At 38.0% G+C, this 21,434-nt stretch overlaps 1 protein-coding gene across 1 annotated transcript in view; it reads right to left on the reverse strand.

Annotated features, from left to right (window-relative positions):
- Nucleotides 1–617: 617 nt before the first annotated feature.
- Nucleotides 618–21,434, reverse strand: part of LOC129518111 (nucleoside diphosphate kinase, mitochondrial-like) — a 118,977-nt gene continuing 98,160 nt past the window's right edge. The window contains 2 exon segments of the mRNA XM_055338128.1: nt 618–775; nt 778–1,252. Coding sequence (XP_055194103.1) covers nt 618–775; nt 778–1,252 — 633 coding nt within the window.

Raw genomic sequence — 21,434 nt, forward strand, 5'->3', positions numbered from 1 at the left:
CAAATTAATAAATATTTTCTCCTTTTTCTGGAAGTTTCATAGTTCTAGGTTTTACATTTAGTTTTGTGATCCATTTTGGTTTAACTTTTTGTATGGTGTGAAGTATAGATCAAAATTTATTTATTTATTTTTATATAAGGGTATCTAATTTTTCTAGGCTCAGGTGTGTGTGTGTGTGTGTGTGTGTGTGTGTGTGTGTGTGTGTGAGCGGGTAAGCTTTTTTTCTACTCTCAAACTCTTACTACTTTGCATGAAGTCCTCATCCCTAATCTTAGAGATGGCAGAAACTGTAATAAACGACCCACGCCCTCCACAACACAGTGAATGCTAATGTCCCACACCCCTTTGGGTAAGGGCGCTTACGCTACATACTTTTGGAGACACCCCAAAGGTTGTCTGGCGCAGTTTGGTATGGAAAGGATTTGGTCCAATTTCTTCCTGGCTCAGGATAGTAAAAGGCACATAGAGTTGGTTGTTCAGTTCCTCGGGGTAGGTGGAGCAGAAGGTAGACGGGGTCTGGGACAGAAGGGCAGACTGTGGGTGTGGGCTCGGGGTCTGGACGACAGAGGTAGTTGATCCTGGGTGGCTGCTGGGGTGGTTGAGGGCAGCCCGAGTGCTCAGGCCGCATAGATGCTGCTCTGGTGGTTTTCGTCTGCCCCGTGCACCAGCTCGCTGCTCTGAAACCATAGCTGGCTGTCCCTCGGGGCCCCCTCCACGGAGTCGCTGGCGTGAATGATGTTCCTGCTGATGTGGACGCTGAGCCCCCCGATGGTGCGGGGGCGGTCTCAGCCGAGTCGGTGTGCCCTATCACTGTCCTCAGGGAGCAGACCACATTGGGGCCTTCCCAGACCATGGCCACCACGGGGCCAGAGGTCCTGTAGCTGATGAGGGCTGGGTACAAGGGCTTCGTCTGCAGGTCATGGTAGTGCTCAGCAAGGACTCTGTCCGGCGTCTGCAGCATCTTCACCCCCACTGGCTTGAAGCCCCTCCTCTCGAAGCGCTGGGTCACACCCCCCACAAGCCGCCGCTGCACCCCATCTGGCTCCACTGCAACCAGGGTCCGCTCTCGAGTCCAGGAGGACCCTCCCGAGTTGGGGCGTGAGCAGGCTCGGCCCGGGGACCGAGGGCCACTCAGCAGCCCGGGCAGTGCGGCGCGCCCCAAGAGGCCCCCCCATGACTCCGGCCGGGGGGCCGCTGGCCGAGTGCGGGGAGAGCGCGGGCGACTGAGCCCCGAGGGCGGGGGGGGGCGGGCCTAGACTCAGTTTTTGAAAGTTTATTTCCCCTATAATCTTCCTTTAAATCTTTGTCTATAATCAGATGTCTGTATATACATAACATGCAGGTCTCAATTTTGTTCCATTGGCATATTTCTTTTTTGGGGAGATTTTATTTTTCAGTAATCACACACGTGGGACTGGAACGTCTGTCCCCAAGATCAAGAGTCACATGCTCCAGTGACTGAGCCAGCCAGACATCCCCTCCATTGGTATATTTCTGTCACTGTGCCGATACCACACTTTCTTCATTACTGTTGCTTTACTATAAGCCTTGGAATGAAGTAATGTAGACTTTCCAACTTTGTTGTTCCTTTGTAAGGTTCTTCTGAATATTCTAGATACTTACATGCTTTCGATTTCTATTTAAAAAGTTTCTCTGGAATTTTGACTGAGATTGTGTTGAATCTGTCACTGGATTTAGGAAGAATTAACATCTTAACAATATCGAATCTCCCAATCCATGAGCAAGGTATATCTCCATTTATTTCATTATTTCATCCATTTCTCTCTACAGTACTTGTAGTTTTTAGTCTGTAGTTCTTATTTTTATATAATTGTAGGTTCATATGCAGTTACTAAGAAATAACTCTGAAAGATCCCAGTCTATCTTGTACTTAGTTACCCCAATGGTAATAATTTGCAGAAATATAATACAACATTGCAATCAAGAAATTGACATTGATATATCTACAATATTCAGATTTCACCAGTTTTACATGTGGTGCATATATATGTGTGTTTATTTAGTTATAAATATTTTACCATATGTGTAGATTTGCATGAGGACCACCACAATCAAGATATAGAAGAGTGCCATCACCACAAGGATCCTTCCTATTACCCCTTTATACCCACGCTCACTTTCCCCTCCTCCAGTTTTGTAACCCCTAGTAACCATTAATCTATATCTCTAGAATTCTAATGGTTCAAGAAAGTTCTATAAATTAAATCATATTGTATATAACTTTTAAGGGATTTTTAAAAGGATAATTCCTTGAAGATCTATCCAGGCTGTAGTGTTTATCAGTAGTTATTCATTTTTTAAGTTTTTATTTAATTCCAGTTAGTTAATATACAATGTTATATTAGTTCCAGGTGTACAATATAGTGATTCACACTTCCATATATCACCTGGAGGTCATCACCACAAGTGCACTCCCTTAATCCTCATCACCTATTTAACCCCTCTGGTAACCATCAGTTTGTTCCCTGTAATTAAGAATCTGTTTCTTGATTTCTCTCTCTCTCTTATTTTTACCCTTTGCTTGTTTGTTTTGTTTCTTAAATGCTACATATGAATGAAGTCATATGGTATTTGTCTTTCTCTGATTGACTTGTTTCACTTAGCATAATACTCTCTAGCTCCATCCGTGTTGTTGCAAATGGTAGGGTTTCATTCTTTTTATGGCTGAGTAATATTCCATTGTATACATACACAACCTCTTTTTTTTTTTTTAGTCTGTAGGCTCCAAAAACTTAGAGCCCAATGTGGGGCTTGAACTCATGACCCCTGAGATCAAGACCTGAGGTGAGATGAAGAGTATGATGCTGACTGAGCCACTCAGGTGCCCCTAACCTCTTCTTTATCCATTTATCAATCAAAAGACACTTGGGCTGCTTCCATATCTTGACTATTGTAAATACTGATGCTATAATCATCAGGGCACGTGTATCCCTTTGAATTAGTGTTTCATATCCTTTAGGTAAATACTTAGTAGTGTGATTGCTGGATCATAAGGTAGGTCTATTTTTAACTTTTTGAATAACTGCCAATACTGTTTTCCATATTGGCTGCACCAGTTTGCATTCCCACCAACAGTGCAACAGGGCTCTTTTTTTTCTACATCCTCATCAGTACCTGCTGTTTCTTTTGTTGTTGATTTTAGCCATCCTGACAGGTGTGAGGTGATATCTCATTGTGGTTTTAATTTGCATTTCTCCGATGGTAAGTGATGAACATCTTTTCATGTGTCTGTTGGCCATCTGTATGTCTTCTTTGGAGAAATGTCTGTTCATGTTTTCTGCCCATTTTAAATTTGATTATTTGGTTTTTGGGTGTTGATTTGTATTAGTTCTTTATATATTTTGGATACTAACCCATTATTGGATATGTCACTTAAAAATATCTTCTCCCATTCTGTAGATTGCTCTTTCATTTTGTTGATTGTCTCTTTCACTGTACAGAAGCTTTTTATTTTGTAGTCCCAATAATTTATTTTTGCTTTTTCCCCCTTGCCTCATGAAACATATCTAGAAAAAAGTTGCCACAGCCGATGTCAGAGGTTACTGCCTTGTTTTTTCTAGGATTTTTATGGTTTCAAGTCTCACATTTAGATCTTTAATCCATTTTGAATTTTTTTTAAAGATTTGATTTGTTTATTTGACAGAGAGAGCACAGTTAGTTAACATATGAGGGGGAGCCGGAGGGAGAGGGATAAGCAGGCTTCCTACTGAGCAAGGAGCCCAATGCTGGGTTTGATCCCAGGGTCCTAGGATCACAACCCAAGCCAAAGGCAGATGCTCAACCAACTGAGCCATCCAGGTGCCCCTGAATTTATTTCTTTTAGTTTTTAAAGTTAAAAAAAATTAAAGATTTTATTTATTTATTTGAGAGAGAGAGCAAGAGCATGAGCAGGGGGTGGGGCAGAGGGAGAGGGAGAAGTAGGCTCCCTGCTCAGTAGGGAGTCAGACATGGAGCTCGATCGCAGGACTCTGGGATCATGACCTGACCAAAGGCAGTTGCTTAACCAACTGAGTCCCAGGCACTCCTATTTTTTAATTTTTAAAAAATATTTACTTATTTATTTTAAAGAGAGAGAGAGAGAGAGAGAACGAGCACAAGCAGGGGTAGGGCAGAGGAAGAGGGAGCAAGAAAACCCTGCTACACATGGAGTCTGGTGTGGGTCTTGATCCAAGGACCCTGAAATTGTAACCTAGGCCAAAATCAAGAGTGCAATGCTTAACCAACTGAGCCACCCAGGTGCCCCATTTTGAATTTATTTTTGTGTCTGGTGTAAGAAAGTGATCCAGTTTCTTTCTTTTGCATGTTGCTGTCCAGTTTTTCAACACCACTTGTTGAAGAGACTGTCTTTTTCCCACTGGATATTTTTTCCTGCTTTGTCAAAGATTAGTTGACCATATAGTTGTGGGTTTATTTGGGGGCTTTCTATTCTGTTCTATTGACCTATTGTCTATTTTTGTGCCAGTATCATGCAGTTTTGATTACTACAGCTTTATAATGTAACTTGAAGTCCATTGTGATAGCTCCAGCTTTGCTTTTCTTTTTCAAGATTGCTTTGGTTATATGGAGTCTTTTGTGGTTCCATAAAAATTTTAGAATTGTTTGTTCTAGTTCTGTGAAAAATGCTCATGGTATTTTGATGGGGATTGTATTAAATATGTAGATTGCTTTGGGTAGTATAGACATTTTAACAATATTTGTCCTTCCAATCCATGAGCATGGAATGTCTTTCCATTTCTGGGTCATCTTTAATTTCTTTCATCAGTGTTTTATAGTTTTCAGAGTACAGATCTTTTACCTCTTTGTTTAGGTTTATTCCTAAGTACCTTATTATTTTTGGTGCAGTTGAAAGTGGGATTGACCCCTTAATTGTTCTTTCTGCTGCTTCATTATTGGTATATAGAACTGGAACAGATTCCTGTACCTTGATTTTATATCTTGTGACTTCACTGAATGTGTTTATTAGTTCTAGCAGTTTCTTGGTGGGGTGTTTTGGGTTTTCTTCTTTTAAATTTTATTTACTTATTTTTAGAGAGAGAGAGAGCACATGAGAACAGGAAAGGGGCAGAGAATGAGAGAGAACCTCAAGAAGACTCTGTGCTCAGTACAGAGCCTGATGTGGGGCTTGATTTCATTACCCTGAGATCATGACCTGAGCCGAAACTGAATTGGATGCTTAACTGACTAAGCCACCCACATGCTCCTTGGGTTTTCTATATAGAATATCAAGTCATCTGCAAATAGTGAAAGTTTTACTTCTTTCTTGCCAATTTGGATGCCATTTATTTCTTTTTGTTGTCTGATTGCTGTGGCTAGGACGTCCAGTACTATGTTGAAAAGTGGTGAGAGTGGACATCCCTGTCGTGTTCCTTCCATTAGGGGAAAAGCTCTTCTTTAAATGCTTAGTATAATTTGGCTGTGAAGCCATCTGGTCCTAGATTTTGTATTTTGTGAGTTTTTTGATTAGTGATTCAATTTCTTTGCTGATTATTAGTCTGCTCAAATTATCTTTTTCTGTTTCAGTTTTGGTAATTTACATGTTTCTAGGAATTCATTTCTTCTAGGTTGTCAAATTTGTTGGCATATAGTTTTTCACAACATTCTCTTATACTTGCTTATATATCAGAGGTGTTGGTTGTTATTTCTTCTCTCTCCTTTGTGATTTTCTTTGAGTCCTTTCTCTTTTTTTCTTGATAAGTCTGGCTAGATATTTATCAGTTTTATTGATTTTTTTGAAGAATCAGATTCTGGTTTCATTGATTAGTTCTATTTTTTAGTTTTTATATCATTTATTTCTGCTCTAATATTTATTATTTCCTTCCTTCTGCTGATTTTAGGTTTTGTTTGTTGTTCTTTTTCTAACTCCTTTAGGTGTAAGGTTAAGTTGTTTGAGATTTTTTTTTTTTTTTTGCTTCTTAGGATATGCCTGTACTGCTATATATACTTCCCTCTTTGAATCACTTTTGCTGCATCCCAAAGGTTTTGGACCATTGTGTTTTCATTTTCATTAGTTTCCTTGTACTTTTTAATTTCTTCTTTTATTTTTTGCTTGACCCATTCATAGTTTAGTAACATGTTATTTAATCTCCATGTATTTGTGGTCTTTCTACATTTTTTCTTGTGTTTTTAAAATTTTTTAAATTTTATTTTAAAAGATTTTATTTTTATTTATTCATGAGAGACACACACAGAGAGAGAGAGGGAGGCAGAGACACAGGCAGAGGGAGAAGCGGGCTCCATCCAGGCAGCCCGGCGTGGGACTTGATCCCTGGTCTCCAGGATCACAACCTGGGCTGAAGGCGGCGCTAAACCACTGAGCCACCTGGGCTGCCCTTTTCTTGTAGTTGACTTCTGGTTTCATGGTATTATGGTCAGAAAATATGCATGGTATGATTTCAATATTCTTGAATTTGTTGATGCTTGTTCTGTGGCTGAATCTGTGATCTATTCTAGAGAATGTTACATGTGCACTTGTAAAGAATGTGCATTCTGTTTTAGGACTGAATGTTCTGGATATATGTTAAATCCATCTATTCCACTCTGTAATTCAAATCCATGATTTATTTATTGATTTTGTTTAGATGATCTGTCCATTGATGTTAGTGGGGTGTTAAAGTCCCATACTATTATTGCATTATTATCAATTATTTCCTTTAGATTTTTTATTAACTGTTTTATGTATTTGGGTGCTTTTGTGTTGGGTGCATAACTATTTACTATTGTTTCTTCTTCTTGTATTGTCTGTCCCCTTTATTACTATATAGTGTCCTTCTTTGTCTTTTATTAGTCTTTGTTTTAAAGTCTACTGGTTTGATATAATTAGACTTTCTTTTGACATATGTTTGCACAATAAATGTTTCTCTATCTCCTCACTTTCAATCTGTAGGTGTCTTTAGGTCTAAAATGAGCCTCTTGTAGGCAACATAGATGGGTCTTGCTTTCTTATCTATTCTGTTACCCTATGTCTTTTGATTGGAGCATGTAGTCCACTTACATTCAAAGTAATTATTGATAGATATGTATTCATTGTCATTTTATTATTTGCTTTGTGTTGTTTCAGAAAGTTTTTTTCTGATTTTTCTTTCTTTCATGGTTTGCTTATTTTCTATAGTAGATATATTTGGATTTCTTTCTCTTTATTCTTTTCATATTTATTAGTGTTTTTGATATATGGTTACCATTAGGTTTATATATAACATCTGCATATTGCAGTATACATTATGTTGATGGTTGTTAAAGTTTGAACCCATTCTTTACTCCTTTCCTTCCTATGTTTTAGGTGTAAGCTGTTATATTTTATATCTTTTTATTTTGTGAGTTTCTTGACTGATTTTTTTTTCAGAATTACTCATTTTTACTGCTTTTGTGTTACTTGTCTTTATACTGTCACTTTTGGTTTCTCCTTTCCAATCAGAGTACCCTTTATTATTTCTTGCAGGGCTGGTTTAGTAATCATGAACTTTTTTAGCTTTTGTTTGTCTGGAGACTCTTTATCTCTCCTTCTACTTTGAATGATACCATTCTTGGGTAGAGTATTCTTGACTGCAGATTTTTCCCATTCAGCATTTTGAGTACATCTTGCCACTCTCTTCTGGCTTGTAAAGTTTCTGTTGAAAAATCTCCTGCCAGCTTTATGGGTTTTCCATTGGAAGTTACTACCTTCTTTTGTCTTACTGCTTTAAAATTTTTTTTTGTTGTCACTATATTTTGCCAATTTCATTACAACATGTCTTTTTTTAAAGATTTTATTTATTTATGTGAGAGAGAGAGAGAGAGAGAGAGAGAGAGAGAGAGAGAGAGAAAGACATAGGCAGAGGGAGAAGCAGGCTCCATGCAGGAAGCTTGATGTGGGACTCAGTCCCAGGCCTGAGCCAAAGGCAGATGCTCAACCGCTGAGCCACCCAGGCATCCCTAATTATAACATGTCTTGGTGGGGGCCTGCTTTTATTGTTTTTTTTTTTTTTATTTATAAATTAATTTTTATTGGTGTTCAATTTACCAACATACAGAATAACACCCAGTGCTCATCCCGTCAAGTGTCCCCCTCCGTGCCCGTCACCCATTCACCCCCACCCCCCGCCCTCCTCCCCTTCCACCACCCCTAGTTCATTTCCCAGAGTTAGAAGTCTTTATGTTCTGTGTCCCTTTCTGATATCTCCCACACATTTCTTCTCCCTTCCCTTATATTCCCCTTTTATTGTTTTTGATGGAAGTTCTCTGTGCCTCCAGATGTGGATATCTGTTTCCTTTCCCAGATTAGGGAAATTTTCAGCTGTTATTTTTTCAAATAAATTTTCTACCTTCTTTCTCTATCTTCTACTGAGATTCCTATAATATGAATGTTATTACATTTGATAAAGCCATTGAATTCCCTAAATCTGTTCTCATTTTGCATAATTCTTTTTCTCTCTTTTGTTCTGCTTGATTAATTTCTGTTTCTTTGTCTTGTAGGTCATTAATTTTTGTTTCTTTGCTTCTTCTGTCCTGCTGTTCATTCTATCAAGTGTGTTTCTCATTTCATTTATTGTGCTCTTTATATCTGCTATGTTATTCCTTATTCTGTGTGAAGGTCTCCCTCATGTCTTCTACTCTTTTCTCAAGTCCAGTGAGAATACTTATGATCATTACTTTAAATTTTCCATCAGGCATGTTACTTATATCTTTTTTGCTTAGATCTCTGGCTGTAGCCTTGTCCTCTTCTTTCATTTGGGATAAGTTTCTCTGTTTTCTAATTTTGTCTATGTCTTTGTGCCTGTTTCTCTGTGTTGGCAATGTCTCTTATTCTTAAGGGTAATGGCTTTATAAAAAATAGGTCCTGTAGTGCCCTCTGCTTCCTACGGCCTGGTGCTTCCAGAAGTGTCTCCAGTGTGTGCGTGTGTTCTCTGCTGTTTTGTTCTGGCCACTTTATCTTTCAGGCTAGTTATCTGCAGAGGCTCTCCTTACCTGTTGTGGATAGTGTTTGGTCCCAGTTGAATGTGGCATGCGTTAATTAGGTGTGCTCTGGTCTGTATGTGAAATGAGACCCATCACCACCACTGATGGAGCCGATGTTCCATAAAACTACCACATTGGGAGACATGGTGTTAGCAGGGGTTTGGGCCAGTCTTCTGGGGGAGCGCACTCACCTGAGACAAGATGATGTGGAAGGGTGGTTACTTTGGAGTTTGGGGGGCAGGGTGCAGACAGGGTTTGGTATAAATAAGTAGTGAGTGTCATCACTGTTCTGGTTCCCACAGATGGCCCTGTGCTCATACTGAAGGGCAGGGGAGGGAAATAGCCCCAGCCAGTTCCTTTGTTTGGAGGGGTCTCTCTGTGAATGCTATCTCTCTGGAATGGTCTCAGAGATGAGCAGATAATTTACCCACTATGTGCCCGAGGCACACTTTAGATCTCTGTCTTCATGCTGTATGTGTATGGGCTGTTTACCCTGCATTTTCTCTGAGAGCAGCCCCAATGCCCTCTGAGCTCTCCCAGAGCCAAGTGCACTTGACCTTTAAAACTCCAGGCTTTAAGCCCTGTTGGTTGTAGGAACTCAGGAAATTCAGCCCCTTTCACTTCCTTAACCAATTACTATGGAGACTCATTTTCTCCATGCACTCCCCTGTGTGCTAGGCTATCTCTTGCCCTTCTCTGTGACCATGGCTCCCTCCCCACAGCAATGGCCGTGATCCGTTTCCCTCCCATCCATTTCCCTCTTCATACTTCCTGCCTCTTCAGTGTGAACTCTTCTCTACATTTAGTTGTGTAGTTTTCTGTTGTTTTTCAGGTCAGTTTCTGGGGCATTTAGGATGATTTGATAGTTATCTAGTTGTATTCTTAGGATGAGGTGAGCCTAGGGTCCTCCTACTCAACTATCATCTTCCTAATCTCCCAGTAGTTATTCATTTCTTTATTGCTGAATAGTATTACACAGCACCACAGTTTCTTTATGCATTCACAGATTGAAGAACATCTGGGTTGTTTCAAGTTTGGGGCTAGTACAAATAAAGCTGCTGTGAACATTTGCTTAAGTGTTATATATGAGCACATATTCCATTCTTTGAAATAAATGCCCGGAAGTACAATTCCTGAGTTTTATGGTAATGGCATGTTCAGCTTTGTAAGAAACTGCCATATTCTTTTACAGTGTGACTGTAGTACTTTACATCCCTACCAACAATATGTGAATGATATAGTTTCTCTATATCCTTGACAACATTTGATGATATCCTTATTTTTTAACAGCTTACTGTTTTTAATGTATAATGCTTGAGATACAAGACAATGGCATCTAACATTGTTATATATAAAAGACAAATCAAATCAGTCATCAAGGGCTCCTGAGTGAATGGCATCTTCATAGCTTCCATGATTATCATCTCTGCTTTCTGGGTATAATTTAATAAGATCATCAATTCAAAGAATGGTAATTGTAGCTTCCATTACAAACTATATACCCATAACTTTTATCTATGATTGATTCAAATACTCCTGTTTGTTGTCACAAGGTTTACCATTGACTTATTAAGACATGTCCATTTTAGATTTTTGTGTTCTGGGTTTGGTGTCATTGTTTATCATTTTAGCCATTCTGATAGGTGTGCAGTGGTATCTAATTGTGGTTTTAATTTGCATTCCTTTGCTGACTAGAGATATTGAACAACTTTTCATTGCTTTTGTCATCTTCAATTAAATGTATGTTTATATTTTTTGCTTATTTTGTAATTAGGTTGTCTTTTGGTTTTGTTTTTGTTTTACTGTTGGGTTTTGAGAGTATGTTCTTGGGTATTCTGTTGGGTATTTCTGAGTATATTCTTCATGCAAACCTTTGTTGGATGTGTGGTTTACAAGTGTTTGTTTCCAGTGGGTAGCTTGTATTTTCACAGTCTTCTCAGGATCTTTTGAAGTTTTAAATTTTGATGAAGTCAAATTTATTAATTGTTTCTTTATTGATCATGCTTTTGATGTCAAATCTAGGAATTGTTTGTCTAGCCCTAGGTATTAGTTTTTCTCCTGTGCTTTTTCTTCAAAGTTTTACAATCTTTCATTTTACATTTAGGTGCATGATCCATTTTGAATTAATGTTTGTATAAGATATGAGTTTTAGGTCAGAGTTTGTTTTTCCTAGAGAAATTACCTTTTTTTGGAATCTTCTAAATTATGAATTCCTTTCATGGATTATAGGACTATTCCAATTGTTTACTTCATCTCAGTTGAGTTTTCAAAACCATCCGTTCTATTTGTTGAATTTATAAGTGTAAAGTCATTTATAGTCCCTTACGATCCTTTTACTGGCTGGAAAATCTCTAGTGATATTCCCCATGTTTTAGTCCTGATATTGCTGATTTGTATCTTCTCTTTTTTAATTTACCTAAAAATATTTTTTAGAAAGAGAGAGAGAGAGAGAACAAGTGGGGGGGGGGCAGAAGGAGAGGGAGAGAGAGAATTGCAAGCAGGCTCCATGGCCCCACACAGTGCTCAACATGGGGTTTGATCTCATAACCCTGAGATCATGACCTGAGCCAAAATTGAGTCAGACACTTAACTGACTGAGCCACCTAGGTGCCTCACCTTCTCTTTTTTTAAACCTAATTAGCCTTGTTAGAGGCTTATCAATTTTAATGATGTTTTTAAAGAATCAAAATTTTCATTAATTTTCTGTTTTCTTCTTTTCAATTTCGTTGATTTCTGCATTTGTCTTTATCATTTTATTCTTTGCTTGCTCTGTGTTTATTGTGCTCTTTTCTAGTTTCATGAGGTAGGGACACAAATTATTGTTTTGAGTCCTTTGCTTCTTGTTTCTAACGTAAGCATTCTTGCTCTCTCAGTACTACTTCAGCTGCATTCCACATACTTCAGTATGTTATATTTTCATTTTCATAGGCCCTGATAACAAACAAGATAAAAACACTGCAAAAAGGCAAGCTAAAACAAAACTACAGACCAATGTATCAAATGACCCTAGGCACAAAAATCTTCCACAAAATAGTAACAAATTGTATCTACTAACGTATACAAATAATTGTATACCATCATCAAGTAGGATTAATTCCAGGTATACAAGGTTTGTTCAATATTAAAAAATCAATGTAATCCCCTGTAATGAGCAATATATAATTTAAGGAGTTAATGAGAAAAAAGCCTATTATATTTACCTGTTCTGCTGTTCTTTCTTTTCTGAAGTTCCAGACCTTCTGTCATAATTTTTTATTTAGACATCTTCCTAAAACCATCATTTAATGGTAACTCTTTTGGGGGAACAAATTCTTAGTTTTCCTTTTTCTGAGAATGTCTTTATTTCACCTACATTCCTAAAGCATATTTTCATGGAATATTGAATTTGCTGTTGATTTGCCCTACCTGGACTGTTTGTTGGGTGGAGGTGGCTCCTCTTATCACCGCCAAACCCATTGATGCTACCTTGGCGTAGGAATCTGAGTACTGTCTGCTCTGTCTGGACACAGTGTGAAAGAATAGTTCCCTATTTTGACCCCACTGAAACCAGGTTGCAGTTTCTCCACTAGGAAGACTAGTGGGACTGCTGGGTCCTATGGCAAGTTTATACTTAAGTGTGTAAGAAACTGCCTAAGTGTTTTGCAAAGTAGCTGTGCCCTTTTACATTTCTACCTATAGCACCTGAGAGTTTCAGTAGCTCCACACCCTCACCAACACTTGTAATAGCATTTGGATTTCTGTATGATATACTTAAAAAATAAGTTTTACCCTTATTTTTAAAATTTATAATAGGCCCATAGGTAACAACAACAAAACTTGAATCATTCAATAGATTCTCATGTCCTTTAGTAGTTGTATTCTTTCAGAGAAAAAAAGTGAAAAGGAACCATAAGAAATTGCCTAGACCTACTCTTATCATCTTTACTCCCCTTCTTAAACCCAATCAGGCCCAGATAAAGAACTGAGGACATGATTTCCTCAGGAGGAAATCCATTTCCAAGCTGGGAGTAACCGCTAGGTATTCCTGATGTCTCATGTCTATTGGTCTCATTTTTTCATTAGTACATCTCTTTCTGTGAATCTCTTTCTTTATGTCATTGTCTTTGTATGATGCATTCTTTATGTCTTTTTAAAGCTTTATTGAAATATAATTGACGTGTGATGCTAAGTATAAGGCATATGATAATGACGATTTGATGTAAATATATATTGAGAGAAGTAATTACCACAGTAAGGTTAGTTAACCCATCCATTATCTCACATAGGTACCTTTTTTGTGGTAAGAACTTTTAAGTCTACTTTCTTAGTAACTTTCAAGTGTGCAATACAGTATTGTTAACTGTAATCACTATGTTGTACCTTATTAGGTACTCAGAATTTATTCACCTTATAAGTGGAAGTTTGTACCCTTTGACCAACTTCACCAATCACCCCCATGCCCCTGGCAACCACTAATCCACTCTGTATTTGTGTAAATCTGATTTGATTTTACTCATTTTCCTTTCCTATCCTTTTTTTTTTTTTTAGAGAAGGAGAGAACATGAGTGGGGAGGAGCAGAGGGAAAGAGAATCCCAAGCGGGCTCCACGCCTAGCATGGACCCTGATGCAGGGCTGGATCTCATGACCCTGAGATCATGACCTCAGCCAAAATCAAGAGTCAGACTCAACCAACTGAGCCACTCAGGCATCTCTGATTTTATTTTAGATTCCATGAATAAGTGAGAACATACAGTATTTGTCTCTCTCTCTAACTTATTTCACTTAGCAATAATGCCCTCAGGGTCCATTCATATTGTCACAAATGATAGGATTTTCTTCATTTTTATGGCTGAATAATCATCCATTGTATATATACACAACAGTTTCTTTATCCATTTATCTCTTGACAGACACTTAAGTTGTTTTAATGTCTTGGCTATTGTAAATAATGCTACAGTGAACATGAGAGTGCAGATATCTCAACAAGATAGTAATTTCATTTCCTTTGGATATATACTCAGAAGTGGGGTTGCTGAAAATGAATTATTGGGACTTCATTGAGATAAAAAGCTTTTGCACAACAAAGGAAACAGTCAAAACTAAAAGGCAACCTACTCAATGGGAGAAGATATTTGCAAATGTCTTATCATATAAAGGGCTAGTATCCAAAATCTATAAAGAACTTATCAAACTCGGGACACCTGGGTGGCTCAGCGGTTGAGCGTCTATTTGCGGCTCAGGGCATCATCCCAGGGTTCGGGATCGAGTTTCGCATCGGGCTCCCTGCGAGAAGCCCGCTTCTCCCTCTGCCTATGTCTCTGCCTCTCTCTCTCTCTCTCTCTCTCTCTCATGAATAAATAAATAAAATCTTTTTTAAAAAAAGAACTTGTCAAACTCAACACCCAGAAACTGAAAAATTCAGTCAAGCAAGGGGCAGAAGACATGAACAGACATTTTTCCAGAGAAGATATACAAATGGCCAACAGACACATGAAGAAATGTTCAATATCACTCAGCATCAAGGAAATACAAACCAAAACCACAATGAGATACCACCTCACACCAGTCAGAATGGCTAAAATTAACAACTCTGGAAACAACAGAGGTGGGTGAGGATGCAGGAAAAGGGGAGCCCTCTAACACTGTTGGTGGGAATGCAAAGTAGCACAGCCACTCTGGAAAACAGTATGGGGGTTCCTCAAAAAGTAAAAAATAGAGCTACCCTATGACCCAGTAATTGCACTACTAGGTATTTGTCCAAAGCATGCATAGTGATTCGAAGGGGCACATGCATCCCAATGTTTTTAGCAGCAGTGTCTACAATAGCCAAACTATGGAAAGAGTCCAGATGTCCATCAATAGATGAATGGATAAAGAACATGTGATATATATACACAATGGATTATTACTCAGCCATCAAAAACAATGAAATCTTGCCATTTGCAACAATGTGGTTGGAAATAGAGGGTATTATGCTAAGCAAAACAAGTCAGTCAGAGAAAGACAAGTGCCATATGATCTCACTCATTTGTAGAATTTAAGAAACAAAACAGATGAACATAGGGGAAGGGAAGGAAAAGGAAAACAGGATGAAAATTGAGAGGGATGCAAACTGTAAGAGCTGCTGAACTCTACGAAAAACAAATTGAGTGTTGCTGGAGGGGAGGTTGGGGGGTGGTGGTGGATGGGGTAATTGAATGATGGACGTTAAGGAGGCACTTGATGTAATGAGCACTGGATGTTGTCTGCAACCGATGAAACACTAAATCCTGCCTCTGAAACTAATAATACAGTATATGTTAATTAAATTGAATTTAAATAAAAAAAATTTAAAAAGAAGTGGAATTGCTGGATCATACAGTAGTTCTATTTCTAATTTTTTGAGGAACTTCTGTATGGTTTTTCATAGTGACTACACCAATTTACATTCCCACCAGCAGTGTATGACTGTTCCCTTTTCTCTACATCCTTACCAGCCATTTGTTATCCCTTTTCTTTTTGATAATATCCAGTGTAATACCCATCTCATGGGTGTGAGATGATATCTCTTTGTGGTTTTGATTTGCACTTCCTTGATTTGTGATGTTGGCCATTTGTATTTCTGCTTTATTTTTTAAATAAATTTATTTTTATTGGTGTTCAATTTGTCAACATACAGAATAACACCCAGTGCCCATCCCGTCAAGTGCCCACCTCAGTGCCCACCACCCAGTCACCCCCCCCGCCCACCTCCCCTTCCACCACCCCTAGTTCGCTTCCCAGAGTTAGGAGTCTTTCATGTTCTGTCTCCCTTTCTGTGCATATCTGCTTTAGAAAAATGTCTATTCAGATACTTGACTCATTTTAAAATCAGATTATTTGTTTTATTTGTTTGTTTTTTGCTATTGAGTTGTAGGAGTTCCTTATATATTTTGGATGTAATCACTTACCACATACATGATTTCCAAATATTCTCTCCCATCCTGTAGGTTGCCTTTTCACTTTGTTGATCATTTCTTTTGCTGTGTAAAAGGTTTTTAGTTTGCTCTAGACCTACTTGTTTATTTTTGCTTTTGTTGCTTGTGCTTTTGGTGACATATCCAGAAAAATCATTGCGAAGACCAATGTGAAGGAACTTTTTCCCTCTTTTCTACTAAGTTCTACAGTTTTAGATTTTGCATTTAAGTCTTTAACCCAATTTGAGTTAATTTTTGTGAGTGGTTTAAGGTAGGGGTTCACTTTCATCTTTTGCATGTAAATATCCAGTTTTCCCAGTACCATTTACTAGAGACTATCTTTTCCACAATGAGAGTTCTTTTTTTAAAAAAAAAATTATTGGAGTTCAATTCACCAACATATAGCATAACACCCAGTGCTCATCCCGCCAAGTGCCCCCCTCAGTGCCCGTCACCCAGTCACCCCCACCCCCCCTCCCACCTCCCCTTCCACTACCCCTTGTTCATTTCTCAGAGTTAGGTGTCTCTCATGTTTTGTCATCCTCACTGATATTTTCACTCGGAAAAGGACAAACATTATATGGTCTCATTCATTTGGGGAATATAAAAATTAGTGAAAGGGAATAAAGGGAAAGGACACAATGAGAGTTCTTGACTCCCTTTCAAATATTAGTTGAGCATATATGCATGGGTTTATTTCTGGGCCCTAGATTCGGTTTCTGTGTCTGTTTTTGCCTCTTTTTCTGTGTTTCTATAGAGGGGACAAGCTTATCCTTTTACTGTGATATCAATCTGTTCAGCTATCCAGTTTCATCAATTTCATCTTAAATTATGCTTTTAAAGAATACCTAGATTGATGGGAATAATATTGTTGACTTGTTCATATTTTGAGATCCCTGAGAGCTATTTTGTGTATGGTGTAAAGAGGAAATACTACTCTAATTCATAAAATGAATCACTATTCTTTCGTAATTTATTACAGAGAGAGAATTCTTATATCCTATCATGTATATTTAGCAAACAAATGCGTGAAAGTCTAGTTCAGAGTGAGCTTAGCAAAAAAGTGGAAATTATTTTCTTTGTTCACATCAATAAAGAAAATAAATCATTCCTTACAACTCCTTTAAACTGTGTGATATCAGATTTGGTAACCATTCCTCGCATCATGAAATTAACAAAATCTAAGAGAGGTCTAGGAAGATGCTAGTGGAGTAGGAGGACCCTAGTCTCACCGTGACACATGAATACAACTAGATAACTACCAAATCATCCTGAATACCCCCAAAATCAACCTGAAGACTGACAGAACTAATACCACAGCTAAAGGAGAGAAGAGGCCATGTCAAGGAAAGTAGGAAGTGTGGAGATGTGGTTTAGGGCCAGAAACGGATCTTGGCCGTAAAGAAAGAATGAAATCTTGTCATTTGCAACAACATGGATGGAACTAGAGAGTATTATGTTAAGTGAAATAGTCAGAAAATACAAATACCATATGATTTCACTCATATGTGGAGTTTAAGAAACGAAACAAATGAGCAAAGGGAAAAAACAGAGAGAGGTAAACCAAGAGATAGACTCTTAACTATAGAGAACAAACTGCTGGTTACCAGAGGGGAGGTGAGGGGATGGGTGAAATAGGGGATGGGCATTAAAGAGTGCACTTGCTGTGATTAGCACCAGGTGACGTATGGAATTGTTGAATCACTATATTGTACACCTGAAACTAATATTACACTGTATGTTAACTAACTGGAATTTAAATAAAACTTAATAACAAACAAAAACAAAATCTGAGACAAAATGTTGAAATTTGGGTTTCTTACTAAACCACATTCTTAAGGGTTCATATTCTATCTCTGGACAATAGTTCCCAGAAATTTTCTAATAGGGGTCTAGTAGACTTCCTTCAGCGGAGTAGATAAGTGAGAGATATTCCAAGAATTGAAGAGAGTTTGCGAGCCCAAACCACATTCTACAACTATGGCTCACGGTTGTGGATTCAGATCCTAGAGCACCAATATCTGAGTCACTTTGGGCAAATCATTTTCCTTCTCAGAGATTCAGGAAAGAGCTTAGTGCTCTCTCTTTTTTTTTTTTACCTAGTAACATGGGATAAAAATACTTGCCTTTTTTTACAGGATTGTTTTTGTGTGCAAAAGCATATAACTGAAGTGCAATGTTGTGTGTGTGTTTATGTATTCAAATGCTCTCCATGTGATGCCCATGTGGTGTGCACACTCATATTTTCACATCTAGAGTGTAGCCAGATTTGCTCACAGTGCTTTCTTTTTTCTTTTTGGCTCACAGTGCTTTCTGGTACACGAGATTCATGTCACAGAAGGTAACATGTGGCTGTAAGGGGAAAGGATGGTTGAATGGATGGATAGATAGATAGATAGATAGATAGATAGATAGATGTGATAGATCCCTGTGGAAAGAGACAGGCCAGTCTGAGTCCCCTCGATAGAGGAGAAATGGCTCCAGTTGCTCTGGGGAATTGACATGGAGTATTCCTGCTGCATTCCCTTGCCATATAATAAGCTTTGTGGAAATACACCATTTACTGATATGCACTCTGGCCTGGGTCTCAGGAATTTCCCACACTTGCCTTTCTCTATGTTGTTACTGCTGGGGAAACTATGTCAGAGATATAATATTGGGCTCTATTGGGCTCTACTTTGGTAATACCCAAGGAACCCAGAAATAAATTCCAAAGTCTCAGAAACAAGATGGTTGGGAGACAGAAACTCCAGTATTGCTTAGGTAGGAGGCTCAAGAAGGCTTTTGTGCACATGTATGGTTTCAGGGACATCTGTCCACATAATTACTCACTCTCCTTTTCTAGCAAATACCAATTTCTTTTAATTTTGAAAACACTAAAAAAGACCTCTATGTGGAAAAAACTTTTCTTTAGCTTTTAACTTCTACATAAAGAGTTGAATTCCAGTTCTAAATGGGAGCATAGGTGACAGAGAACACTTTTCCCACCAGTACTTCGAAGCTCATCTTTTCTTCTATATCTAAACCTGTTCCTCTTATCAACTTACCACAGACTCTAAACTCTGTGGGGTCATGAAAATTCTCTCCCCTATATTGATTGCTTAATGTTATGAACTTTGAAAAGTATTTTCATTTATATTAGCTCATCTAGTTTCTACCCCAGATTGATGAAGTTATCCTAATTTTTCTTTTGCTCTAACTTTTGGATTTGTGCCTTCCTATTATTCATTTCCCATAGCCACTCCTTTTCTCAGATCATTATTACCTCATCTGTATGGGCTCAGTGGCTCCTTTGGAGGACACTGACAATTGAGTTGCAACCATTCTGTTCTGAAATCTGACTTTTAGCTGTATCTGGAATGGCTTTACATCACCCAGTTAGAGGTATCAGGTCTCAAAGGCTGGTTGTCTTTTTCTTCCTTCTTGTATTACTGACACTTGAATATACACACACATGTAATATGTAATATTTTCATTCACCAGATGTTCGTACGGAGATTCTATGATTGTAGAAATGAAAAAGGCTTGAGTGGCTAAATGATGACCACAAAGGTGCAGAAGTCAGTATTTTGCTTTGAGTTCAGCCATTCTGAACCTTTGGCCTCTGATAGTGGTTTAGTCAGTTAGCAGTTTTATGTGTCTCTCCTTAGGCCCAATCCCATTTCAATTTTGAATTTTCTTAGTATCACTTCTCTTTCAAAGCTATTTTGTACTAATATGTCATTGATATGTCAACTTACGACTTTTTCTTGTTTTTCATAAAAGAATGCTCATTGGTATGTATCAGCTGAAAGATGGTTTTTGTCATTCTTCGAAGAGGTAAAGAGTCCCTAATATGGTCTCTAAGTCCTAAAAGACTTTAATACTTCTTTGCTTATCTTTGATCAACTTGGTTATAGAACTCTAATTATATAAAAAAATGTAACTATCATAATGTCAACCACATTTAACCTTCTTGATATCCCATGATTCTTTGCACTAAGGGCACAAGGCCAGGTCTTTGCTGACTGCTTGATAACTGAATGAGTGATTATTCTCCTTGTTAATGGACAATGATATAGAAAACTCTTCCATATGTACAGAATATTAATGAGAAGCTGCACACGCTGAGATAAGACTATAAGATGCTGCAAGCAATCACTTATAAGAACATTATAAAAAATATTACTCGTCAAGGATGTAGCCAGACTGGGGGTCTCTGTGTGACGAATGAGGAAAAAGGCAAGACACATTCCTGCCCACACGAATGAGTAATTTGCAAACAACAGTGTTTCTTGTGATTTCTAATATTGAGTTTTCCATTAAAATTTTAAAAAGTACTTTGTGAGATAGCATTGCAGATTTTGAAATGGGGAGGGGAACATCTTGCTTCCTGCCTAGCCTCTTTAATGCTTTCTCTGCCAGCTACAGTGTGTCTAAACATTTGTCTTTCATGATAAATGTCACAGAGATGACTGCTAGAGAAATTTCGACCAACCCCAAGAAACTGGTCTACCCATTTTGGTTTCATTTTTGAGTATTGTTTCTAATTGGAAAATTTAGGAAAACCATTCTTCTAATCTGTTTTTTTAGATGATATACCAAAAAAAGAGGGAATGCTCATTGGATGTTTAATTCTCCACTTCAGTTCACTTGGGCTCTGTAAATAGGATCTCTGATTTAGTTCTAACAGATGCAGGGACTGTCATAGCCACGAGGGGCTGAGAGACCATGTAAGCCTGTTTTTCTCAATTCAGTAATGTAGAGACCACTTTTAAAAGGGGAAAAAATTCTTACTGACCCCCAGTGTCACTCAAATTATTTTCAGAATGCTATTAAAATAAGAATGTCATACTATAAGGGGAATGTGTAGTTTAACATGTATTTATATATATAAATATATATTTTTAGTAATACACATAAAACTAGGTATAAACTTAGAACATGTGTGATAATTGCCTTCTCCCACTCCTTTCTTGTAGTCAAAGAAGAACACCTGCATCATATATAGGGCCTTTGTTTGGCAGGAACGTATCTTTTGTCTAACACGTCCACCTTTGTGAGGTTTTTGTCTGGCTTTTAACAATCACAACAACACTCTACTTGGCTGCCATTCAACTGCTAACATAGACACATAAATGGGCAGGAAAATAGCATGGCAGTACTTCATTGTAAGAATATACCTTTGGAAACTTTAAAATAATGATCATAGTAATGGAAAAACAAAATTGGAATATTCAAATAACAACAATATCCCCTAATACATCTGCAGAGCCTGGTTTGAGAAACATCAATCTAGACCAGTGGTCTTCTTTTACAGAAGGAGAACTGTTAATCAATGTCACAAGCCAGAAGTAGACCTGGAACCAGAAGCTAGAACTAAACCAGTTTCTTGACCTTTAGTACATTTTCTGCAAAGCGATACTGCTTTTATCTGTATAACTTAAATTTATCTCATCTAAGAGCAAAGCCAGAATAACACCACTTTGCGTTATCTCCCATGATGCTGGGAGTTTTACATCACTTAGGGACTCACAAAGTTTTGTCTATTTACTGTCATTAGCTACTTTTTTACTTGAAGTCTTATT

This window comes from Nyctereutes procyonoides, unplaced genomic scaffold (assembly GCF_905146905.1).
Source record: "Nyctereutes procyonoides isolate TBG_1078 unplaced genomic scaffold, NYPRO_anot_genome, whole genome shotgun sequence".
Lineage (NCBI taxonomy): Eukaryota > Metazoa > Chordata > Mammalia > Carnivora > Canidae > Nyctereutes > Nyctereutes procyonoides.